Source organism: Orycteropus afer, unplaced genomic scaffold (genome assembly GCF_000298275.1).
Source record: "Orycteropus afer afer isolate SDZICR_OR568_19922 unplaced genomic scaffold, OryAfe1.0 scaffold00033, whole genome shotgun sequence".
NCBI classification, from domain to species: Eukaryota; Metazoa; Chordata; class Mammalia; order Tubulidentata; family Orycteropodidae; genus Orycteropus; species Orycteropus afer.
In genome coordinates, this window is record NW_006921620.1 from 10435479 (window position 1) to 10457495 (window position 22017).

At 37.1% G+C, this 22017-nt stretch overlaps 1 protein-coding gene and 1 non-coding gene across 2 annotated transcripts in view; one reads left to right on the forward strand and one right to left on the reverse strand.

Annotated features, from left to right (window-relative positions):
* DPYD (dihydropyrimidine dehydrogenase) overlaps positions 1-22017 on the reverse strand; it is a 1117863-nt gene that overhangs the window by 22403 nt on the left and 1073443 nt on the right. Inside the window, exon 20 of the mRNA XM_007936128.1 lies at positions 8918-9061. Within this exon, the coding sequence (XP_007934319.1) occupies positions 8918-9061 (144 nt within the window). The remainder of the gene's footprint in view (positions 1-8917; positions 9062-22017) is intronic.
* On the forward strand, positions 7005-7137 carry LOC122149589. The gene has a single exon (XR_006163224.1). It is a non-coding gene; the product is annotated as a small nucleolar RNA SNORA70 (small nucleolar RNA).

Below are 22017 nucleotides of genomic sequence, written 5' to 3' on the forward strand. Positions count from 1 at the left end.
TTTTTTTTGTGCATGTGTGTGTGTTGGTGAAGAAAACCAAAAGTTCCATGGACTGCTAAAAGAACTAACATATCTGTCCTGGAAGAAGTGTAGCCACAATGCTCATTAGGAGTGAGAATGGCCAGACTTTGTCTCATTTACTTTGGTCATGTGGTCAGTAAGGACCATTCCTTGGAGAAGGATATCATGATTCATAAAGCAGAGGGTCAACGACAAAGGGGAAGGTCCCCAAGAAGATGGATTGACACAGTGGCTGCAATGATGGGCTCAGGTATAGCAAGGATTGTGAGGCTGGCACAGGACCAGGCAGTGTTCCATTCTGTTGTACATAGGGTTGCTATGAGTCGGAGCCGAACTGATGGCACCTAACAACAACTACTACTTTGAGGAAGCAGCTTTTCCCCAGTCATATTTTGAGTTCCTTCTGATCTGAGGGGCTCATCTTCCAACTCTATATCAGACAGTGTTGCATTAAATTTTCCAGTAATGTGTTAGACAGTGTTTAACTGTCAAAAGGTTTTCACTGGCCCTTCTTTGAGAAGTGGATGGGCCCTTCCTTCTTCTGAGTCTGTCTTAGTCTGAAAGCTTCACTGAAATCTTTTCACCATGGGTGACCCTGCTGGTATTTGAAATACCTGTGGTATAGCCTCCAGCCTCACAGCAACACAAAATCCACCACAGTATAACAAACTGACAGATGAGTATTGTACTCAGTTAGATGATAAAAAATAGAATCTTAGTTTCTTTGTTTGACTCAACTATCATTTATTCCTCAATATATAATGGTAATTTCTAAATCTTGGAGATACAATTAATGTCTTTCTCAATTTCCTCTCTGCCTCTTTCTCCATCATGGCTAATCCCCAAATCTGGTACCTTATTATGACTCACCTGGAGCATTCCTTTTCCCCCTTACCTTTCTAATCCCTACCTAGTATAAGTTGTTTGTTGCTGTTAGCTTCTATAGAGTCACCCCTAACTCAGTCCTGTGCCATCCCCATGATCAGCTACAGACTGGACTGTTGGGATCCATAGGATTTCCAATGACTGATTTTTGGAAGTACATCACCAGTCCTTTCTTCCTAGTCCACCTTAGTCTAAAAGCTTCACTAAATCTCATTCAGCCATCATAGCAACAAACAAGCCTTCAGACACAGGTGGTGGCTATACCTGAGGTGCATTGGCTGGGAACTGCATCTAGGTCTCCTGCAAGGAAGGCAAGAATTCTACCACTGAATCGCCAATGTGTCCTTATTAGTCTATGTTGTTGGTGTGTGCTGGCAAGTTGATTCTGATTCATAGTTGTCCTTAAATGTCACCTCCTCATGGAGGCCTTCCTTGGTGTCTTCAGTATAAATTAGGCATCACTGTGAAAGGCTTCATACATCTTATTCTTTTTCTATATAGCTCATATCATAAATATAATTTTATAATTATTAGTGCAATTCATTTTATCAAACCTGACTCTTGTGATATTCTATATGCTTTATGAGGACAGAGGCTGTGCCTGTTTTATTGATTGTACTATACAGCTAGATACAAGGAGTCCTCACCAGGACTCACCAGGACATGACAATTAAGTGCTCGCTGCTAATTGAAATTTTGACAGTTCAAATCCACCCAGTGGCTCCATTGGGAGAAAGACCTAGAATCTGTTTCCATAAAGATTACAGACAGGAAAACCCTAGGGGATGGTCCTCCTCTGCCACATGGAGTTGCTATGAGTTCCAAATCAACTCCATGGCACCTAACAACAAGAACAACATAGACAGATACATATTGCTTATCTCATGGTAGCAATAAACGTTACCTAGAAAAAAAAAAAGGAGCTCTGGTAGTGTAGTGTTAAGGCACTTGACTGCTAACCAGAAGACTGGTGGTTCAAACCCACCAGCCACTTCTTGGAAGGAAGGTTGGTCAATCTACTTGCATGGGGACACTGCTTCAGAAACCCAAGGAGGGGTTGCTATGAGTCAGGTTCAACTTCACGGCACATAACAACAACAACAAAGAAAAAAATGGGCTCCTTCAAATCCTTCTATTTGGTTGGCCTCCAGAGCTTTATGTAGTCCTAATTTCGTACTTGACTTCATGTTATTGAACAACATGAAAATGGACAGTCACCTTAACCTCTTATCTCTGTCAATTTGTCCATTCCTACATAATAACTAATAGTAGGTAACACTTACTTAGAATTTACTTGGTTCTAGCACCATATTAAAAGAACTTCATGCATTGTCTAATAATGTTTTTCTTATCTCTACTACACAGTTTAGTTAACTGAGGCAAGTAGACACAGCTACTACATAGCAGTGCAATAATTTGAACACAGAGTAATCTCATGCTTAATCCAGGAAATTCTTCTTTTATAAATACAATCTGCTAAAATCTTACTTTGTTATGTGTTTTGATGAAGGAAATAGCTTTTAATTTTTTAAACTTAGTCTATAAGTTTTAATTAAACTTTATTTATATTAGACTCTTTTATGGTTACTTTTTTTTAAAACATTGCTACTAATTAAAATGACACTGTAAATCCAAAATCAATTTCATTAAATGCATATGGCAAGTATTATGTAGAAAATCATAAGAGGTGACCCTCCTCTTATGCAAGATGAATTCACATATTGCCTGGACTCTACTCTTTCCTATTTGCCAAGGGTCTAATTTATTTATCACACCCTTCATGGTAGCTTTAACTACTCTCTCCTACAATATAAACACATTTAAGCCTAGATTATTTTAACATAAGCAAATACTTTATTCCATTCACACTTCTTATCACTTTCTTTTTGATTTTTCTCAATTTCCTGAAAGAGTACGCCACACGTAGTGTTGTTAAATAAAGGTTTTCCAAACCTTTATTCATTCTTGAATTTACTACCCCTATATTCTACTTTTCTTCCAGATAAGCTAAAATATGAGGGGACTGAATGTTATGGTAAGAAGTGTGCCTTAAGACCATGGTTACAATGGGAGAAATTTAAGCAAGAGGGTGAAATCTGATTTGGATTTTTAACAGAATACACCATAGTAATTGGAAGCTAGATTAGACAAGAATAACAGAAGAAGGAAGGAGGCCAGTTGGTAGAATGTTTCAGAGTCCAGCAAAATAATAATGATAATAATAATAATAAATAATGTGTAAAGAACTACACGAGGCTTCAGCAGTAGGGCAGAATAGGATGGACACATAGGAGACAAAAATGACAGACACTGATGACTGATAGATGAATAGATGAGTAATAGGATGGAATAGAGGCTGAATTTCAGATTTCTGACATGAGTAAAAGGGTGAATGAGGTGCTGTTCATTGATACAGGATAAAAAGAAAGTTTGGACGAAAGGATAGTCAGTTTAGCCTAAGTGTGGTTTTGGCCTTTGGGTTCCTTGTTTAGGCTGTCCAGTTGGAGGTATCTAGATGATAGTGGGTGACTTAGGTCTGAGGCACAGAAAAGAGATTTAGAATGGAGAATAGTGAGTCCTGAAGATGAATCATAAAGGGAGATAAAAACAGAGATGAATAAAGACACCATCATATTTTCTCCTCACTGTCTACTCTTATTCCTTCCCAAACTGCTATGTCAGTTCCTGTCATATGAAGCTAACTGTTGCTCCCTGAATTCATCAGCTTTCTGCCCTACTTTTTCTATTTGGTTAATATCAAGAAGAAAAGGGGCTATATGAAACATATTTCAAAGCACAAAGAATCAGCATGGTAATACAAGACATTTTTGTCTTTACAGAAGGGTTAAAGTAGTATCTTAGATGGTAGCTTAAAGTAAAGGATTTAGAGCCAAGATTTTTTGATTTTATTAGAAGTTTTTATTTGTAAAATTTTCCTTTTTTTTTTTTTTTTTTTAATTTTTCTTCTTGAACCAAGAATTACTTAAGGCAGAAAACTTTCCTTGAAAACCACCAGCCACTCCTCGGAAGGAAGGTTGGGCAATCCTACTTCTGTAGTGATACTGCCTCGGAAACCCAAGGAGGGGTTGCTATGAGTTGGGGCCGACTCGACGGCAAACAACAACAACAGCCTTATTAGAACCTTGTCTAAGGCATTTTTGGTCCACAAAAAACTTCTTGTCTTTGAAGTTTTAGCAAATTTTTTAGAGGTGGCAAATTTAACTGTAAAGTAAGTAATGAAATTTAGGAGACTTTTTGTCATAGAATAATAAGTTGAGAGACAGAAAAAAGCCCACTTTAACAAGCAAGTATTAAGGTTTTGGGATTGTTATCTATTTTGGAAAAACATTATTACCATATCTGATATTTTAGAGGGAGCTCTGGTGGTATAGTGCCTAAGGGATTTGACTGCTAACCAGAAGGCTGGTGGTTCAAACTCACCAACCATTCCTAGGAAGGAAGATTGGACAATCTACTTCTGTAGTGATACTACCTCAGAAACCCAAGGAGAGGGTTATGATGAGTTGGATCTGACTTGACGGCAGTGAGTTTCACTTTTTGGTTTTGATATTTTAGAAATATCAAATATCAAAAGTTTAGATTAACTAAAGACTTAAAAGTAAAAATTTAAACTATAAAAGAATGGTGTGGGGTGGATATTTAGATGATGTATGGTAAAGGGGGTTAAATGATAAAAATAAAGAAAGAGAAATCACAAAATAAGCTTTTGCAAGGTGTGATTACACAAAATTAAAACTCTATACACACACACACACACACACACATATATATATTTATTTCACTACAAAGTGTGAGAGAAACTGCAATTAGAGAAAATAAATTCAAAACATACTTGAGTGCTATTATTTTTAAAGTGTATATGTTGTTGTTGTTGTTGTTATGTGCCATCGAGCCGGCCCTGACTCATAGCAACCCTCCTTGGGTTTCCGAGGCAGTATCACTACAGAAGTAGATTGCCCAATCTTCCTTCCAAAGAGTGGCTGGTGGGTTTGAACCACCAGCCTTCTGGTTAGCAGTCAAGTGCCTTAGGCACTATGCTATCAGAGCTCCTATAAAGGCTATGAAGAGCAAAGTGAGGTGAACAGTCATTTGTTATAAAAAAAAATTAATTTCTCATTGTACAAACACATGACTGTACTTGCAACATATAAAAATATTTCCCTTCCCTCCACTAAACAAACAAACAAATAAACAACCACATACATCACATTATCAGCTACTGTTATGCTTTCTGACAGGACATACTATCTTCCTTGAAATGACAGCAGATGGAATGGGTATGGGTATCCCAAAGGAGAAGGCCAAGGTAGTGGAAAAGCCACTGGAGAAAAATCTCCAACATCAGCATCTTAATGTGTTGACATCCATGTGGTCTTTAGATGCTGTCAACATGGTATTTACAATGTTCTGTGGTTTATGTATAGCACCAAAAAAACAAAACTCCAAACCCACTGCCATCAAGTCAATTCTGACTCATAGCAACCCCCATTGGGTTTCCAAGGTGGTAAATCTTTACGGAAGTAGATTACCCAGACTTCCTTCTGTGGAGTAGCTAGTGGGTTTGAACTACCAACCTTCTGGTTAGCAGTCAAATGCCTTAGGCACTATGCTACCAGAGCTCCATGTACAGTGCCAAGGGTATTTCAATGTGAATAATTTTTAGAGTGAAACATTTTAGGACAGATCTATGAACTGCACTATTTAAAATAAGATTCCATATCCATACTTGATATATTTTTTAAAATCTTTCTTCTTGACTTCACATTTCCATTCTGCTGTGTTGTTTATTTTAGTTGGAATAGTGAGCTACCAACTTTGCTTCAACTACAGTAGGTTTGTTGATTACTCTATTTTTGTTTACTTCTATGTTATCAACACACTCCCTGAAAGAACAGAGCACTCAAAAAGAGAAAAATGTTTTTAAAATCACCTCAAAAAAACCAAAAACCAAATTCACTGCTGTCAAGTCGGGTCTGACTCATTGCGATCCCTCCTTGGGTTTCCAAGGTGGTATCTCTATGTAAGTAGATCACCCAATCTTCCATCCGAGGAGTGGCTGGTGAGTCTGAACTGCCAGCCTTCTGCTTAGCAGTCAAATGTCTTAGGCACTATGCCACCAGAGGTCCCTTTTTAAATTTAATATATAAATGATATATTTCTTTTGAAATTTTTATATATAAGGATAAGACTCCTGGAGTAAGAGATTTTACACGTAATTCAAATTAACTAAGAAGGTAGGAAGGCTGGAAGAATTTCCACTTAACCAAATCCTATAATAATCTTAGGCAAATATGGGGGGGGAGCAGGTTTCTGAAGGGCTATAGAATCTGGCTTCCTTTTTCCCATGAGTGTGCAGATCATCCTTTTAGTAGCACACAAATAATTTAAAGGAAACAGCTCAAGAGACTATTTGGGGTTGTTAGGATGTTAAAAGTTCCAGTGTTCACTCATTTGGAATGATGCCATCGAAGTGCTAGTAGAGCCTGTGGTCAGCCCCCTTCATTTCTCTTTTTGGAACTCTGCATTGCTTAAATTTTTCCACATTAAGTCTAAATGCCACTCTTTGTAGCATAGGACACTTTTTTTTTTTTTTTTTTCCTGACAGATAGAGGAAATTCTTAAGGAGCCCAATTCTCATTTGACTGCTAGAGATGAATTTCAATGAGGTCCACCTGTGAGCACCTGAAAGTGAGATTTTCAGTGGAAGCTTCACATAGAAATTGAAGATGTAGCAGATCATCAGCAAATAGAGAAGAATAAATTTCGGCAAATGCAAACCTCACTTTAGTGATGGTAACATTAGAGATATTATCAGCCTACATGGAGTCCCTGCATGGCGCATATGGCTGATGCACAAGCTGCTAACCAAAAGGTTGGAGGTTTGAGTCTGCCCAGAGACACCTCAGAAGAAAGACCCAATGATCTGGTTCCAAAAAATTAGCCTTTGAAAGCCCTATAAAAAGAGTACCACTTTGACATACATGAGGTCTCTGAGTCAGAATCAATTTGTTAACAACCATATTTGTTCTTTTCCTCCCGCACCCCATTAACCGCAGCTTTAAAATAATTCCATCTTCCTTCAGCCAATCAAGCCAACCTCCTCTTTCCCTGTGGGGACTGGTGTGCAACAGCTGCAAATGGCAGCCTCCTCAGTAGTGTACACAGCCTCTTGGCATGTATGGTTTGTTCTAAGGGACCCTGGAGATAGCCCTTTCCTGCTCTTTCATGTCTCTGACCTCGATAATCTCTGTTGTCCCTAATGCAGGCTTCAAATGGTTATGTGAGGTGCCTTTGGAGAACTCCAGGGTACAGTGGCCAGGATCCACTTGGTCTAAGTCATCATGCCCATTTACACCAAGCTTCAAAATAAGGAGCATGTGACTGAGGACCTACAAAGGGCCAAGTTCAAGACCCTGGGCACCAGAAGATACACATTTCCAAGAAGCATGGCTTTACTAAATTTAATGCTGATGAGTATGAAGACATGGTTGCTGAGAAGTGCCTTATCCCTGATGGTTGTGGAGTCAAATATACCCCCAATCATGGCTCCTTGGACAAGTAATGGGCCCTGCATTCATGAAGGCCTTAGTAGCACTACCCCACCTGACCTGGGCGCATCAGGAGGATAGAGCTTTGGTAGCACAGTGACTAAAGCATCTGACTGCTAGCCAGAGGTTGGTGGTTCAAACCCACCAGCCACTCCATGGAAGCAAGACTAGGCAATCTACTTCTGTAAAGATTTACTGTCTCAGAAAACCAATGGGAGTCATTCTGAATTGGAATCGACTCAATGGCAGTGGGTTTGTTTTTTGTTTTTTTGGTCTTTCTAAAAAACAAATAAATAGTGAAAAACAAACAAAGAGACAATTCTATCTTGGGCAGGGTGGATGTGGCTGTGAAAAGGCAATGTGGGGGATTCTTGTGGTAATGGAACCATTGTGTTGTGGTGGTGGGTATACAAAACCACATGTGATAAAACTGCATAGAACCAAATACACATGCACACACACACACACACACAAATGAGTAGAAGTAAAACTGAGAAAACCTGAATAGGACTAGTAGAGGATATCTGTATCAATATCTGGTTGTGATATCATACTACAGTTTTGAAAATTGTTACCACTGGCAAAAATCTGGGGGAAGGATACATAAGGACTCTCTATATTATTTCTTACAACTGCATATGAATCTACAATTATCTAAAAATAAAAAAGTTTAATAAAAAAATTAATACACACACAATTTTATGTTAATGATATATTTTGGTATTACCCAGAAAAATAATTCCCTGAGACTCAAAGAAAGTTACAAGGTTTCCAGAAGCAAAACCAGTGAAAACTTGCCCAAAATTTAAGATATCATCACTAATTGTACATACTGAATCTTAATTGTTCAGTTTTATTGAATGACTAGTATGAGATCTCTTGGAATTAATTTTCGATTATAATAATTTAAAAATGATTATGAGAATACAAAGAATTCACCTTAATATTTCCTGACACATTTAATACATACTAAATTTCTGTGAAAGAAATATTTGACAGTGTTCTAAAAAAGTGTAAAATATTTAAATAAAATAGATCATTCTGTAATTTAATGCATTTTCCACTACAAATGCCCCTCAAAATAAATAAATAAATAAATAATACCACCTTTACAGTTGTCAAGTCAATTCCAACTCATAGTGAGCCTATAGGGCAGGGCAGAACTGCCCTACAGTGTTTCTAAGACTATAAATTTTTACAGAAGCAGACTGCCAAATCTTTCTCTTGTAGAGTAGCTGGTGGATTTGAACCACTGACCTCTTGGTTAGCAGCTAAGTGTTTTAACTACTGCACCACAAGGGTACCTTCCCAGTTTTTTCCTACTCTAGACAGAGTTTTTTAAGCTTTCAGCGTATTTCTAAAACAAATTCAGTGATAACATTAAACAGTAAATAAACATGTGCACTATATATATTTAAATAGTAAAATAGACATATATTTACCTTGATGGTAGGAATAGGCTTTTGGGGAATAAAATATTTTCTCTCAATTGGTGAAAAAGCTGCATTTTGCTCCTTTAGTTTAATCTTGTGCTCCGCTATGATTTTCTTGCGTTGCTCAAGATAAGGTCCAAAACTTGGCAGTTTCTAAAAGGAAAACACACAAACAAAAAATCGTGTTAGGTCATAAAAGAGAAAATGTGATAACTATTATCAACAAACAAATTCGTGTTTTGAGATTGTTTCAAGTACACTGTAACAAGGTCTTCATTTATTCTTAGACCCCTAGTTTTCTAGGTACGAGATCCCATTAATTATTAAAAAAGAATGCAAGAGCATGATACCTTTACCAAATATGCATATTAAATATACAAATGTTAATTAAAAAACATTCTTAAGTAGAATAAATTTCACAATGCTAAACCAAACCCATTCACTTAAAACAATAGCTATTAGTTAAACCATTTGTTTGGATTTTAGAGACAGAAGGTGAACCTATTGATGCTTTTTTTTTTCCTTCATCAAGTTTTTAGCACGATATAGACACAGCTGTAGTCCCTGACAAATGTTTTTGTCAATAGCAAAGGTACTTTGCCAAAGTTTTAATCTGTATCTCTATTTTATTGTCTTCAAATTCTTACTACGTCTCTTTAAAGACTGTAACTAATGATGATTGCAATTTACTGGAATAGCTGAAAAACAAAATGGTAAAAATATTGATTTCCCTGTACAGAAAACAAATTTTATTTTTCATGAAGAAGGCAAAAATAGAAACAAAAAGCAGAGGAAACATCATAGTGCTTAAATAAACTCCATCAGTATTCAAAATCACATTACGGAGCTCCAGAGCTCCTTTTTAAATCTCAAGGTTATTCAATTGTACTTTGCAAAGTTCACTTAGAAAGATACCTGGGCGTCATGGAAAAATGGTAAGTGGTTTCAAGTTAACACAAAAATGCCCTCACATCATTCATTATCCCACAATTACTTCCTCTTCACTTTGTCCTTCCCCTCTTCTAGAACCTTTGATCTTCCCTTTTATTGACACATTCTACTGATAGACACCACTGAATTTCAAATGTTTTGTGTTAGCCTGTAACCTGGAATGGCTAGGTCTCTTACATAAGACTGCAGAAATACACTCTATTTCCTGTAGAATAAAGCCCATTTATCTACCTGATGGAGGTTTGGAAAACTACAGCACTCCAAGGTCATCCTGATCTCTGACCTAGGAAGAGCTTAGCTAAAAAAAAAAATCACACTTGTTTAAAAACACTAGCCTCCACCTGCCAGCTTGTATGAGGCCCCAGAAAAATGAGTTCTCAGTCTTCTAGAGTTCTCAGTTTAGGTAAACTAAATCGAAACCATGCTCCACAATCAAGTCAAACTGCAAACTGCAACTATACATTTTTAGCAAAGAACATATTTATTGGTCATATCTAAGACTGTTACACATTTATCAATTATTTGTAATTATGTCAAGTTAAGCAAAGGGAAACAATGTTGTGAATGTCAAATTAAAGTACAACTATGTACTTCCCCTCAATATTGTATTTCCTCAAATTTCTTAAATTTGACAATATTTACATAAACAATACTTAGTGGTTTCAGAAATAGGCTATGACAAGGTAAAAAGAGAGCATTTTGTATCTGTTTTTACAATAAAATAAATGACTGACATGTTAGAAGAATAAAATTTAAAAGATTATAAACCAAATCTTCAATACCTATCAAATATGTAAGCCTTCTTAATATAGAAAAGGTAATGCTTGTTTGAAAAGTCCTCTTATGAAATGAGTTTTTTTACTGGGGCAGAGGAGGTGTTAGGGATTATAGCAGGTGCCAAAGACATGTCTCTGGGTTCCAGATAACACCTCATAAAGGTGACAAACACATGTCCACATGATATACATCTTGTCATAATGTCACTTTCTCCACATTTCTTTCATACGTCAAGAGCACCCAAATCCTAATCTCACATTCTTGAAGAGTATAAAGAATGGTTAAGTGTTGAAATACATGAACTCTGGCTTTAGGACACCCCTAATTCTAGTAAAATCCATGGGAATCTGAATCATTATTGGCCTTCCCTGGTTGGGTCTTAACCTTAGTCAATGCTACCTGTTGTTGTTGTTGTTAAGTGCCGTCGAGTCGTTTCCGACTCATAGCGACCCCATGCACAGCAGAACCAAACACTGCCCGATCCCACGCCAGCCCCACAATCCATGCTATACTCGAGCCCATCATCGCAGCCACTGTATCAATCCATCTCCCTGAAGGCCTCCCCCTCTTTCGTCGACCCTCCACCCTACCAAGCATGACATCCTTCTCCAGGGAATGGTCCCTTCTTACAACATGACCAAAATAGGTGAGACAAAGTCTGGCCATTCTTGCTTCCAAGGAGCATTCTGGCTGCACTTCCTCCAGGACAGATCTGTTAGTTCTTTTAGCAGTCCACGGTACTTTCAGCATTCTTTGCCAGCACCACAACTCAAAAGCATCAACTCTTCTTCGGTCTTCCCTATTCATTGTCCAGCTCTCACATGCATACCAGGTGATTGGAAATATCATGGCTTGTGTCAGGCGCACCTTAGTCCTCAAGGAGATATCCTTGCTCCTCAGCACTTGAAACAGTTTCTTCGCAGTTGACTTCCCCAATGCTACACATCGTCTAATGTCCTGACTGCTGCTTCCATTGGCATCGATTGTAGAACCAAGCAACGTGAATTCCTTGACAACCTCAATCTTCTCTCCATTTATTGTGATGCTGCTCATTGGTCCAGTTGTGAGGATTTTTGTTTTCTTTATGTTGAGATGTAATCCATACTGCAGACTGTATTCTTCAACCTTCATCAGTAGGTGCCTTAAGTCATCCTCACTTTCAGCAAGCAAAGTTGTATCATCTGCATATCTCAGGTTGTTAATGATTCTTCCTCCAATCCTGATACCACGTTTTTCTTCATATAGTCCAGCTTCTCGGATTATTTGCTCAGCATATAGATTGACAATGCTACCTAGTTCCACCTAAAAGTTTTGTTAAAAAGAACCCATTCTTGGAATTTTTGATTTATATTCTTGTAAACATAGGAGCTCTGGTAGCATAGTGCCTAAGGCACTTGACTGCTAACCAGAAGGCTGGTGGTTCAAACCCGGCAGCCACTCCTCGGAAGGAAGGTTGGGCAATCTACTTCCGCAGTGATACTGCCTTGGAAACCCAAGGAGGGGTCGCTATGAGTGGGTCTGACTCGACAGCACACAACAACAGCAAACATAGATCAGAGGGAACTACTTTTTTCCATTAATATTATTTTTATGTAAATGTTGAGAAAGAATGTAATTAACTTTGAACCATGGTGATATAATAATGATTACTATTATTTGAAATTCCCTTGATGCTGAATATCTAGCAGCCTTAGATCTACTGTAATTTTTTGCTGTGGTTACTACATTTACCATCTATAAATCTGTCCTGCAGCCTTCCCATGGCTAACAGTGTGATGAGTCTAATATGGCCAACTATTTAAATTAGTCCTAAGGAGAGCATCTCAATTTAATGTAAAGATTGCTACAGGATTTTCTTTGAACATTGGTTAAAAGTATCAATAGAATAAAAGGAAAACTGTTGCCAACTTTTTCTTTAAATGAAACACACACACACACACACACACAAAATTATATCAGCAACTGTTCTTCAACCTTCCAACATACATCTCCAAATCAACAGAGTTCATTTATGTGTGATTTCTCACTGCCTTGCTGAGATCCCAGAGCTTCTAAAACTTTAAAGCTGCCATAGGCATTTTGCTTTCTTTCCTCACTACTATGAGAAAATTAAGTGTTTATCATTATGTTGTATATACTAAGGTGGTTTTAGGTTTTGAGGTCCTGAACATTTTAAGTTACCTTTTCTGAAAATATAAAAGAGCACTTCTTTCTGGCACCAGAGAAACACCTCTATACATACTGCATTGAGGCATATGTTTGTGTTGTGACCTTGCCCCAAAATCAAAGCAAAGCAAAGCAAAACAAAACAAAGATGAAAATGAATGCATAGTTGGTCACTGTGTATGTGCAATCAGTGATGATTAATAAAGCATTTAGTTCAAATCTCTGCCTGAACATACAGTTAATTGATTTCCTATTGCAGGATGGGAAGCAGCAGGGCCTGACAGAGCCAGCAGCAGGAGCTTTTCCTCTTCATTCATTATTTTCTCAGGAAAAAGTTGTAGCCTGCGGTAACTCAAAGCGAGAGGTTCTGAGCATCATGCTATATTTCTTAAACAAAGGAAAAAGTTCTTTAGGACTATCAAAAGCTGCTTTGTAACTGATGAACTGAACAAAGCTCAGAAATAGTGTGATTTTTGTTTCGATAGTTTCTCCCGGGATACATCATTGATGAATCTGTTCTTACCAGAAAAGCTAAATCCTACTCATTTAAAGATAACAGTATCTCACACTAAAACTGTCTCTCTCCAGATATAAAAAGCATTACATTGCCGATAGAAAAGTGACAACATAATGAATCAACAATGATACCTTAAGCCAGCAAAGCTTTAAGGTAAAGAAGTCTATTTGGATTATAATTTATTCATGGATCAATCTAAAGGTAATTGAGCATATTATGAAGTAGAAAAGGGTTCTTGTTCCTAATAGAAGCAGGCACTGGTATCTTCCAGTTTAATTTGCATAATTTTTATGAGAATCGCAGCAAGTTGGTTAATAGGACTGGTCTATAGTACTGTAACGGATCAACTCAATTTTCCTAATCATACGCTCTTATCTGATTGGAAACAATAACAGCAAGAAAAGTAATTACTTTGATATGTAAGTGGCAATAAGTGAAAAGATAAAAGGATTTCAAGTTTATACTGAGTGCAATGTGTATGTGTACACTGAAAGATTGAGTGATAAATTAGACATAAAGGGTATATATTTTATAAGTATATAAAAGTTTTCTTTTTATTTTTTTCAAAAGACATGCTCCACATATGATGTAGTTATATATTTATCCATCTTTTGCTATTTATTCAACAAATACAACACTGACTGCCTACTCTAGTTCAGGAACTGTCTTGTGATATGTGAAAGGTTAACTAATGTCCATGAGATGTGTGTACATTTACAGTGGTATTAATTTTATAAATAAATTTTGCCATTTATCAAGTGGAATGCTCCTTAGAAGTGAGAACAGCCAGACTCCATCTCTTGTACTTAGTCATATTGTCAGAAGGGACCAGTCCCTGGAGAAGGATATCATGCTTGGTAACGCATACGGTCAGTGAAAAAAGACAAGGCCCTCAACAAGATGGATTGACACAGTGGCTGCAACAATGGGCTCAGGCATAGCAAAGATTGTGAGGATGGCGCAGGACTGGGTAGTGGTAACGTTCTATTGTACACAGGATCACTATGAATCAGAACCAACTCAAAAGTACCTAACAACAACAAATTCATCAAGGGTTGGTGTCAGATTGAATTATATATCAAGTGTATCCAGTTATTGTGGCCAACTGAAGGCATGATGCACCAATTCTTTGGAAGACTGTTTGAACTCAATCAAATGACCAGTAATTGGAGAGAAAAATGAACAAAGCAAAAAAACAACAACAATAAAAAAAAAAAAAAACCCACATCAAAGTGTTTGTCTTTTTTTAAAAAACAAGAAGGCAATTGGAATACTTACTGAATACATAAAATATAAAATGTGGGAGCAATGTGACACGATGGTGGGAGCAATGGTTCTCCTACTCTGTTCTGTCACCTATTAATTAAATGGGTCACTATAACGTTTAATTGAGGTTTTCAATCACTATGCACTAAGTATGATGCAAGGTAGCACAGGAGATCAAGATGAGATGTTTCTCTCTGGTCTTTACTGTCTGAATTCAGTCACTTTTCCCCCTTACTCCTTCCAATTATCTAAGTAATCAATTGTTCAAATTTTACTCTGATTTTTATTTCACAATCAATTTTACTAGACCTTAGATTTAGAAACTCAGATATTCCCCATGAGTAACTGGCATGTAATAGTTAATCACTAATATTAACAATACTATTTTTTCATAATATTATTACAGTTGGACAGTGGAAAACAAAACAAGACAAAAAGAGAAAGCCCATCTACATATTACATGTTATTATGATACGATGTGGAGTCCAGCAGTATAAATTGGGACACCAGAAATGGACATGCAATCAATATCTTTGAAATTAATGCAATATGACTATTACTGTAACTTGATAAAATTAAGTGTACAACTTTGATCAATCTGATGTCTAAATAAGCCAAAAGCAATGATCATGCTCCATAGTGAAAACAAAATCAACATTAGCATGTTGCTGTTGTTAGGTGCTATCAAGATATCTCTGACTCACAGTGACCTGAACAAAACACTGCCAAGTCCTGTACCAGCTCCACGATCTTTGCTATACCTGAGCCCATTGTTATAGGCACTGTGTCAGTCCATCTTGTTGAGGGCATTCCCCTTTTTTGTTGACCCTCCACTTTACAAAGCATGATATCCTTCTCCAGGGAATGGTCCCTTCTTACAACATGACCAATGTAGGTGAGACGAAGTCTGGCCATTTTCATTTCCAAGGAACATTACAGCTGCACTTCTTCCAGGACAGATTTGTTAGTTCTTTTAGAAGTCCATGGTACTTTCAGCATTCTTCACCAACACCACAACTCAAAAGCATTGACTCTTCTTCGGTCTTCCTTATTCATTGTCCAGCTCTCACATGCATATGACACTACTGAAAATACCATGTCTTGTATCAGGTACACCTTAGTCTTTAAGTAGATATCTTTGCTCTTCAGCACCTGAAAGAGGTCTTTTGCAGTAGATTTTCCCAATGCTATAAATCGTCTGATATCTTGACTGATGCTTCCGTTGGTGTTGATTGTAGAACCAAGTAATATGAGTCTTTGAAATGAACAAATGAATGCCTTGTATATATTTTAAAAATTCTGCTGGTTGTTTGAAATGTTGAATAATCCCAAACCACTACTATTATTTTAATGTTTTATTGTTATTTGGGTGAGTTTACAGAGCAAATTCATTTTCCATTCAACAGTTCATACATATTTTGTTCCATGACATCTCTTTCCACTTCCTCCCTCTGGTTACTGATTCCATGAGTCTTTCTTTCCTGCCTTCTGAGCATTCCTGCCTTCTAACTTTTCTGTTTGCTAGTACTGCTCTTCTGATTTCTCATGGCTGACTGTTCTAAGGAGTGCACCTACCTGGTGTAACTGTTCATGTAATTGTTGTTATTATGGCCTGTCTATTGTTTGGCTGAAAGTTAAGCCATGGGAGTGAGTTGAATTCCAGCACCAAAGCATGATAAAGACCATAATTCTCAGGGGTTTCACCAGTCTGTATCAGACAAGTAACCCAGCTTTTTTTTTTTTTTAATTTTTATTATTATTTTGAATTTTGGTTTGCATTTTTCTCCCACTCCATCCAGGATCCCAATTTTGATCCCTTTCTGAGTTGCTGGCAGTGGTAGCTGGGCACCACTAATTCATCTGGTCTCAGGCTTGTCTAGGCTAAGGTTCCCATGGTCCATTACTCCCTTGGATTGTTTCTGTATGCATCTTTGATTTTCTTCACTCTTCTGGGCTCCAGATGAGGAGAGACAAATAGTTGCTTCTTAGATGGTTACTTGAAAGCTTTTAAGACTCCAGACATTACTCACAAAAGTAGGATATAGAAAATGTTTTTGTGTTCTATGTTATGACAATTGAGCTTGATGTCTCCTGGGATTGTGGATAGGCTCAGCGACTCACTCTCTCAACATGTTTGGTTGTGGCTTAAAAGTTAATATAACTTTTCCCTCTGTTAATGTCACTGTATATATGGACATAATTATACATCACAAAAATATATATGTAGAAATATCATCCACCAAATCTATATCATCATAGGTGTATTCCCATTCACCTACTCATACCTGATCATCTTGTCTGTCTACCTATATATCCACTTGTTTATTAATGTTATTACCGATAACATAAAATTATGTAAGTTATAGTATTTTCCTTTGTTCTTTGTTTGTTTTGCATTTCTCTGTGTCTTCCTTTTCTTTAGTGATATGTTGGTCACCCACTTTTTCTATATTTCTTTTCTCTTCTTACAAATAATTATGTGTCCTTACATAGCTAGCAATTTTCACTGCTCTCACTTCCCATTCCTGATAACCAACAAAGAAAGTTTCCTTCTGTGTGTAAACCTTTCCTTGATTTTTTTATAATAGTGGATTTATACAATATTTGTCCTTCTGGGACTGACGTTTTTTATGCAGCATAAAGTTCAAGTTCATCCATGTTACGAGGTGATTTATGGATTCTTCATTATTCTTTAATGTTACATAGTATTCCATTGTGTGTAGGTACCATAGTTTGGTTATCAATTCATCTGCTGATAGGTACTTAGGTTCTTTCTATCTCTTTGTTATTGCAAATAGTGCTGCAATGAACATGACTGCATATACCTATTCATGTCATGGATCTCACCTATTTAGGATATATTCCCACAAGTGGGATTGCTAGATCAAATTGTATTTCTATTTTCAACTTTTTAAGGAAGCACCATACCATTTTCCATAGTGGTCGTACCATTTTACAGTCCTGTCAGTAGTGTTTGAGAGTTCCAATTTCTCCACACTCTCACCAGCTTTCTGCCTTGTTGAGCTTTGCTATTCTTCCTGGGGTGAACTCTGCTATTCTTGTTTTGATTTGCATGTCTTTATGGCCAATGATCACAAGAATTTATTCATGTGTTTGTTGGTTGCCTGAATATCCTCTTTGGTGAAGTGTCTGTTCATGTTCTTTGCCCATTTTTGAATTGGATTGTTTGTTTTTTTGATGTTGAGGTGTTGGATTTTTCTATAAGTTTTAAAGATAAGTCCCTTATCAGATATGTTATTGTTAAACATTTTTCCCAATCTGTAGGTTCTCTTTTTACTTTTCTGGAAGTTTTTTTGATGCACATAAGAGGTTAATTTTTAGAAGGTCCCAGTCATCTAGTTTATCTTCTGATGTTTGTGCACTTTTGGTTATGCTTGATAGTCTATTTATGCCATAAATTAGGATCCCTAAGTTTTCCCCAATTTTTTCTCTGATGAATGTTATAGTTTTATGTTTCATATTTAAGTCTTTGATCCATCTGGAGTTAGTTTTTGTGTATGGTGTGAGGTACGGATCTTGTTTCATTTTTATGTAAATGGATATCCAGTTTGGCCAGCACCATTTGTTAAAGAGACTGTCTCTTCCCCATTTAAGAGGTTTCAGCCCTTTGTCAAAGATCAATTGTCTGTAAGTTAATAGATCTATTTCTGGATTCTCAATTGTGTTCCACGCGTCTGTATTTCTGCCCTTGTACCAATGCCAGGCTGTTTTGATTACCATGGCTGTATAGCAGGTTTTGAGATCAGGGAGTGTGAGACTTGCTACTTTGTTCTTCTTTTTCAGCAGTGCTTTGCTTATCTGAAGTCTCTTTCCATTCCATATAAATGTAGTAATTGCTTTTTCCATGTCCTTAAAGAATGCTCATGGAATCTGAATCAGGATTGCACTGAACTTATTGATGGCTTTGGGTAGTATTGGTATTTTCACAATGTTCAGTCTTCTAACTCACGAGCATGCCATGTTCTTCCATTTATGTAGGTCTCTTATAGTTTCTTGTAGTAGTCTTTTGTAGTTTTCTCTGTATAGGTCTTTTGTGTCCCTGGGAAGATTTATTCCTAAGTTTTTTTTTTTTTTTTTTTTCTTTTTGGTTGTTGTTGTTAGGTACCATTGGGTCAGCTCTGGCTCTTAGAGACCCTATGTAAAACAGAATGAAACACTTTCCAGTACTGTGTCATCCTCACAATCTTTGCTATGCTTGAGTCCATCATTACAGCCACTCTGTTAATCCATCTCATTGAGAGTCTTCCTCTTTTTTGCTGACCCTCTATTTTACCAAGTATGATATTTGTGGTGGTTGTTGTTGTCATGTGCCATCAAGTCAGCCCCAACTCATAGCGACCCCTCCTTGGGTTGCCGAGGCAGTATCACTATGGAAGTAGATTGCCCAACCTTCCTTCCGGGGAGTCTGGTAGGTTTGAACCGCCAGCCTTCTGTTTAGCAGTCAAGTGCCTTAGGCACTATGCTACCAGAGCTCCTATATTTGTGGTAGTTAAGGTTATACATCAACTTGGCTAGGCCTAGTTTTGAATGGCTGGAAAGCTGGATATAGTGATTCCCTATGGTAATCAACTTCATGGTGGAATATGCTGAGTAACTGCCTTAAGGATGTGGTCTGCTTCCAGTATATAAGAAGAAGCTTTGAGAAAGGTCTCTGAATTTTTTGCTTTTTGGCATACTTGGACCCTGCATGTAGCTGAGTCTTCATTCAGCAGCCTGGCATGTTGCCTGCTGATCTTGGGATGGTTTCTAGACTTGAACTAGTGGCCTGCTGTGTTGCTTAATAATCTTGGGACTCCGCCATTTTTCTTGTAAACTTTGGGCTTGTCAGGCTCATTATTCAGCAGCTGCCTAAGTTAAGAGAAGCCTCCAGCTTCAGTGGGCTGGGAGCAAGAGACAGAGCTGAACCTTGAGGTTGAGGGGCCTTCACCCAGTCCCTTGAGCTGGCAATTTGGACTTCTAGCATCTTAAACTGTAAGAGAAGAAATTCCTGTTTGTCAAAGCCACCCACTTGTGGTATTTCCTGTTAGAGAAGCACTAGGGAACCAAAACAATATTGTTTTCCAGGGACTGCCTCTTCTGGTAACATAACCAAAGTATGTGAGATGAAGTCTGGCTATTCCTGCTTTTAAAGAACATTCTGGCTATACTTCTTCCAATCTTTTTGGTGGCTAGTGATGTTCAAACCCACCAGCCACTGCTTGGAAGGAAGACTGGGCAATCTACTTCTGTAGTGATACCACCTCAGAAACCTAAGGAGGGGTAGCTATCAGTTGGATCCAACTTGACGGCAGTGAGTTTGGTTTTTTGGGTTTATTGAATATAATATAGTTTTCTTTATTTCCTTTTCAGAGATCTCTTTGTTGATGTAGAGGAATCCAACTGATTTTACTATGTTGATGTCATATCACTTTGTTGAATCTTTCAATTAGTTCCAGTAATTTTCATGCTGAGTCTCCTGGGTTTTCTATGTATAGGATTATATCATCTGTAAATACAGATAGTTCTATTTCTTCTTTGCCAATTTGGATGTGTTTTATTTCTCTTTCTTGGCTTTTTGTCCTCACTATGACTTCTAAGAATATGTTGAATAAAAGTAGTGATAGAGGGCATCCTTGTCTGGTTCCTGTTTGCAAGAAGAATGCTTAGAGAATGCTTAGAGAATATAATTGACAATAATATTGGCTGTTGGTTCTTCATGTATGCCCTTTATTATGTTGAAGAATTTCCCTTCTATTCCTATTTTACTGAGAGGTTTTTTTTTTTTTTTTAATCAGGAATGGGTATTGAATTTTATCAAGTATCTTTTCTTCATGATTCATATGATAGTGTGTTTCTTTTCATTTGTCTTATTTATGTGATAGATTAGATCGATTATTTTTCTAATGCAGATCCATCCTTGCATATTTGAATTGAATCCTACTTGGTTATGTGCTTTTTTTTTTTTTTTTTGATATAGTGTTGGAATCTATTGGCTAGAATTTTGCTGATGATTTTTGCATTTATATTCCTGAGGCATATTGGTCTGTAATTTTCATTTTTAGTGGTGTCTTTGCCTGGTTTTTGTATCAGAGTTATGTTTGTTTCATATAATGAATTTGGAAGTATTCTGTTCTTTTCTATGTTCTGGAATAGTTTGAGTAAAATTGGTGTTAGCTCTTTTCTGAATGTTTGGTAGGATTCTACAGTGAAGGCATCTTTGGGCTACGACTTTTGTGTTGGTAGTTCTTCTTCTTCTTTTTTTTTAATGATTGGTTCAATTTATTCTTTTCTTATGGGTCTGTTCAACTTTTTTACCTCAGTCTGTGTTAAAGTGTGTTTCTAGAATTTTGTCCATTTCTTCTAGGTTTATTAATTTGTTGGAATACAGTTCTTCATAGAATTCCATTATTATCCTTATTCATTGGTTGGCTTTACTGTCTAAACAATTAATTTCAAAAGGAAATTAAATTATAAAATGGTTTTCAATATTAAAAATTAAATGAAGGGACAAAAGCAGAGCATACTTAAAGAACAGTGACGATTCATAAATTAAAAACACCACTTATGAAATGCCAGACACTTGAAATTTATATATATAAGAGAATCTCTAACCTTGAAGACCCCAGAGTTAATAAACAATTGGCAGTACCCTGTGAAAAAGACTGTAGCCAAGGTGATACAGGATATTATGAGAGCAATGACAACGTGTACCTAACCCATGTTGGACAGTTAGAGCTTGTCTGGAGGAAGTGATATCTGAGTTAAATTCTGAAGGATGAGATGAAGGCAAGATGGCCAGCAGTGAAGATGAAAGAGGGGAAGAAAATTCTCCAGGTGAAAGAAATGCCAGATGGAGTAGGGTGGTATAGAAAGAGGAGCTGGGAGCCAGCAAACTGTCAACTATTCTCTGTGTTTGATAAGGTAAGAGAGTGAACATCTTCTGCTCTGAAAGGAAGCAGAAGGTGGTTTGGTATGAAATGATGAAGTTGGAATATGCATTAGGAATAATTTCAATCAAGAGAAGAAAATTTAACATTAACTCAATGCCAGCAAGGGATGATGGAAGTAAGGAGCTGCTTTATGCCAAGCCCTGTGGAGGTGCTGGGGCCACAAGAATAACAGGGGATAGTTCTTTCCAAAAGGAGCTTATAGCCTTGTGAGAAAATAACTCATTCAAAGGATCTGAGGTAAGAAAAATGTTATTTTCATATTTAAGTGTCATTTAAATAACTCATATCAGATTCATCTAAAGAAATGAACCAACATTATTTAAAGTAATAACATTTAAAATAATATCTTTAGCATGAGTTTAGGAGATGTAGTCCTGATGATATGATTTTGAAGAAACTAAGACTGGAATGCAAAAGTTGGAAACAAAGAAGAATCACCGGTAGTTGGAAAATTTGGCCTTGGTGACAGAAATAATGCTGGA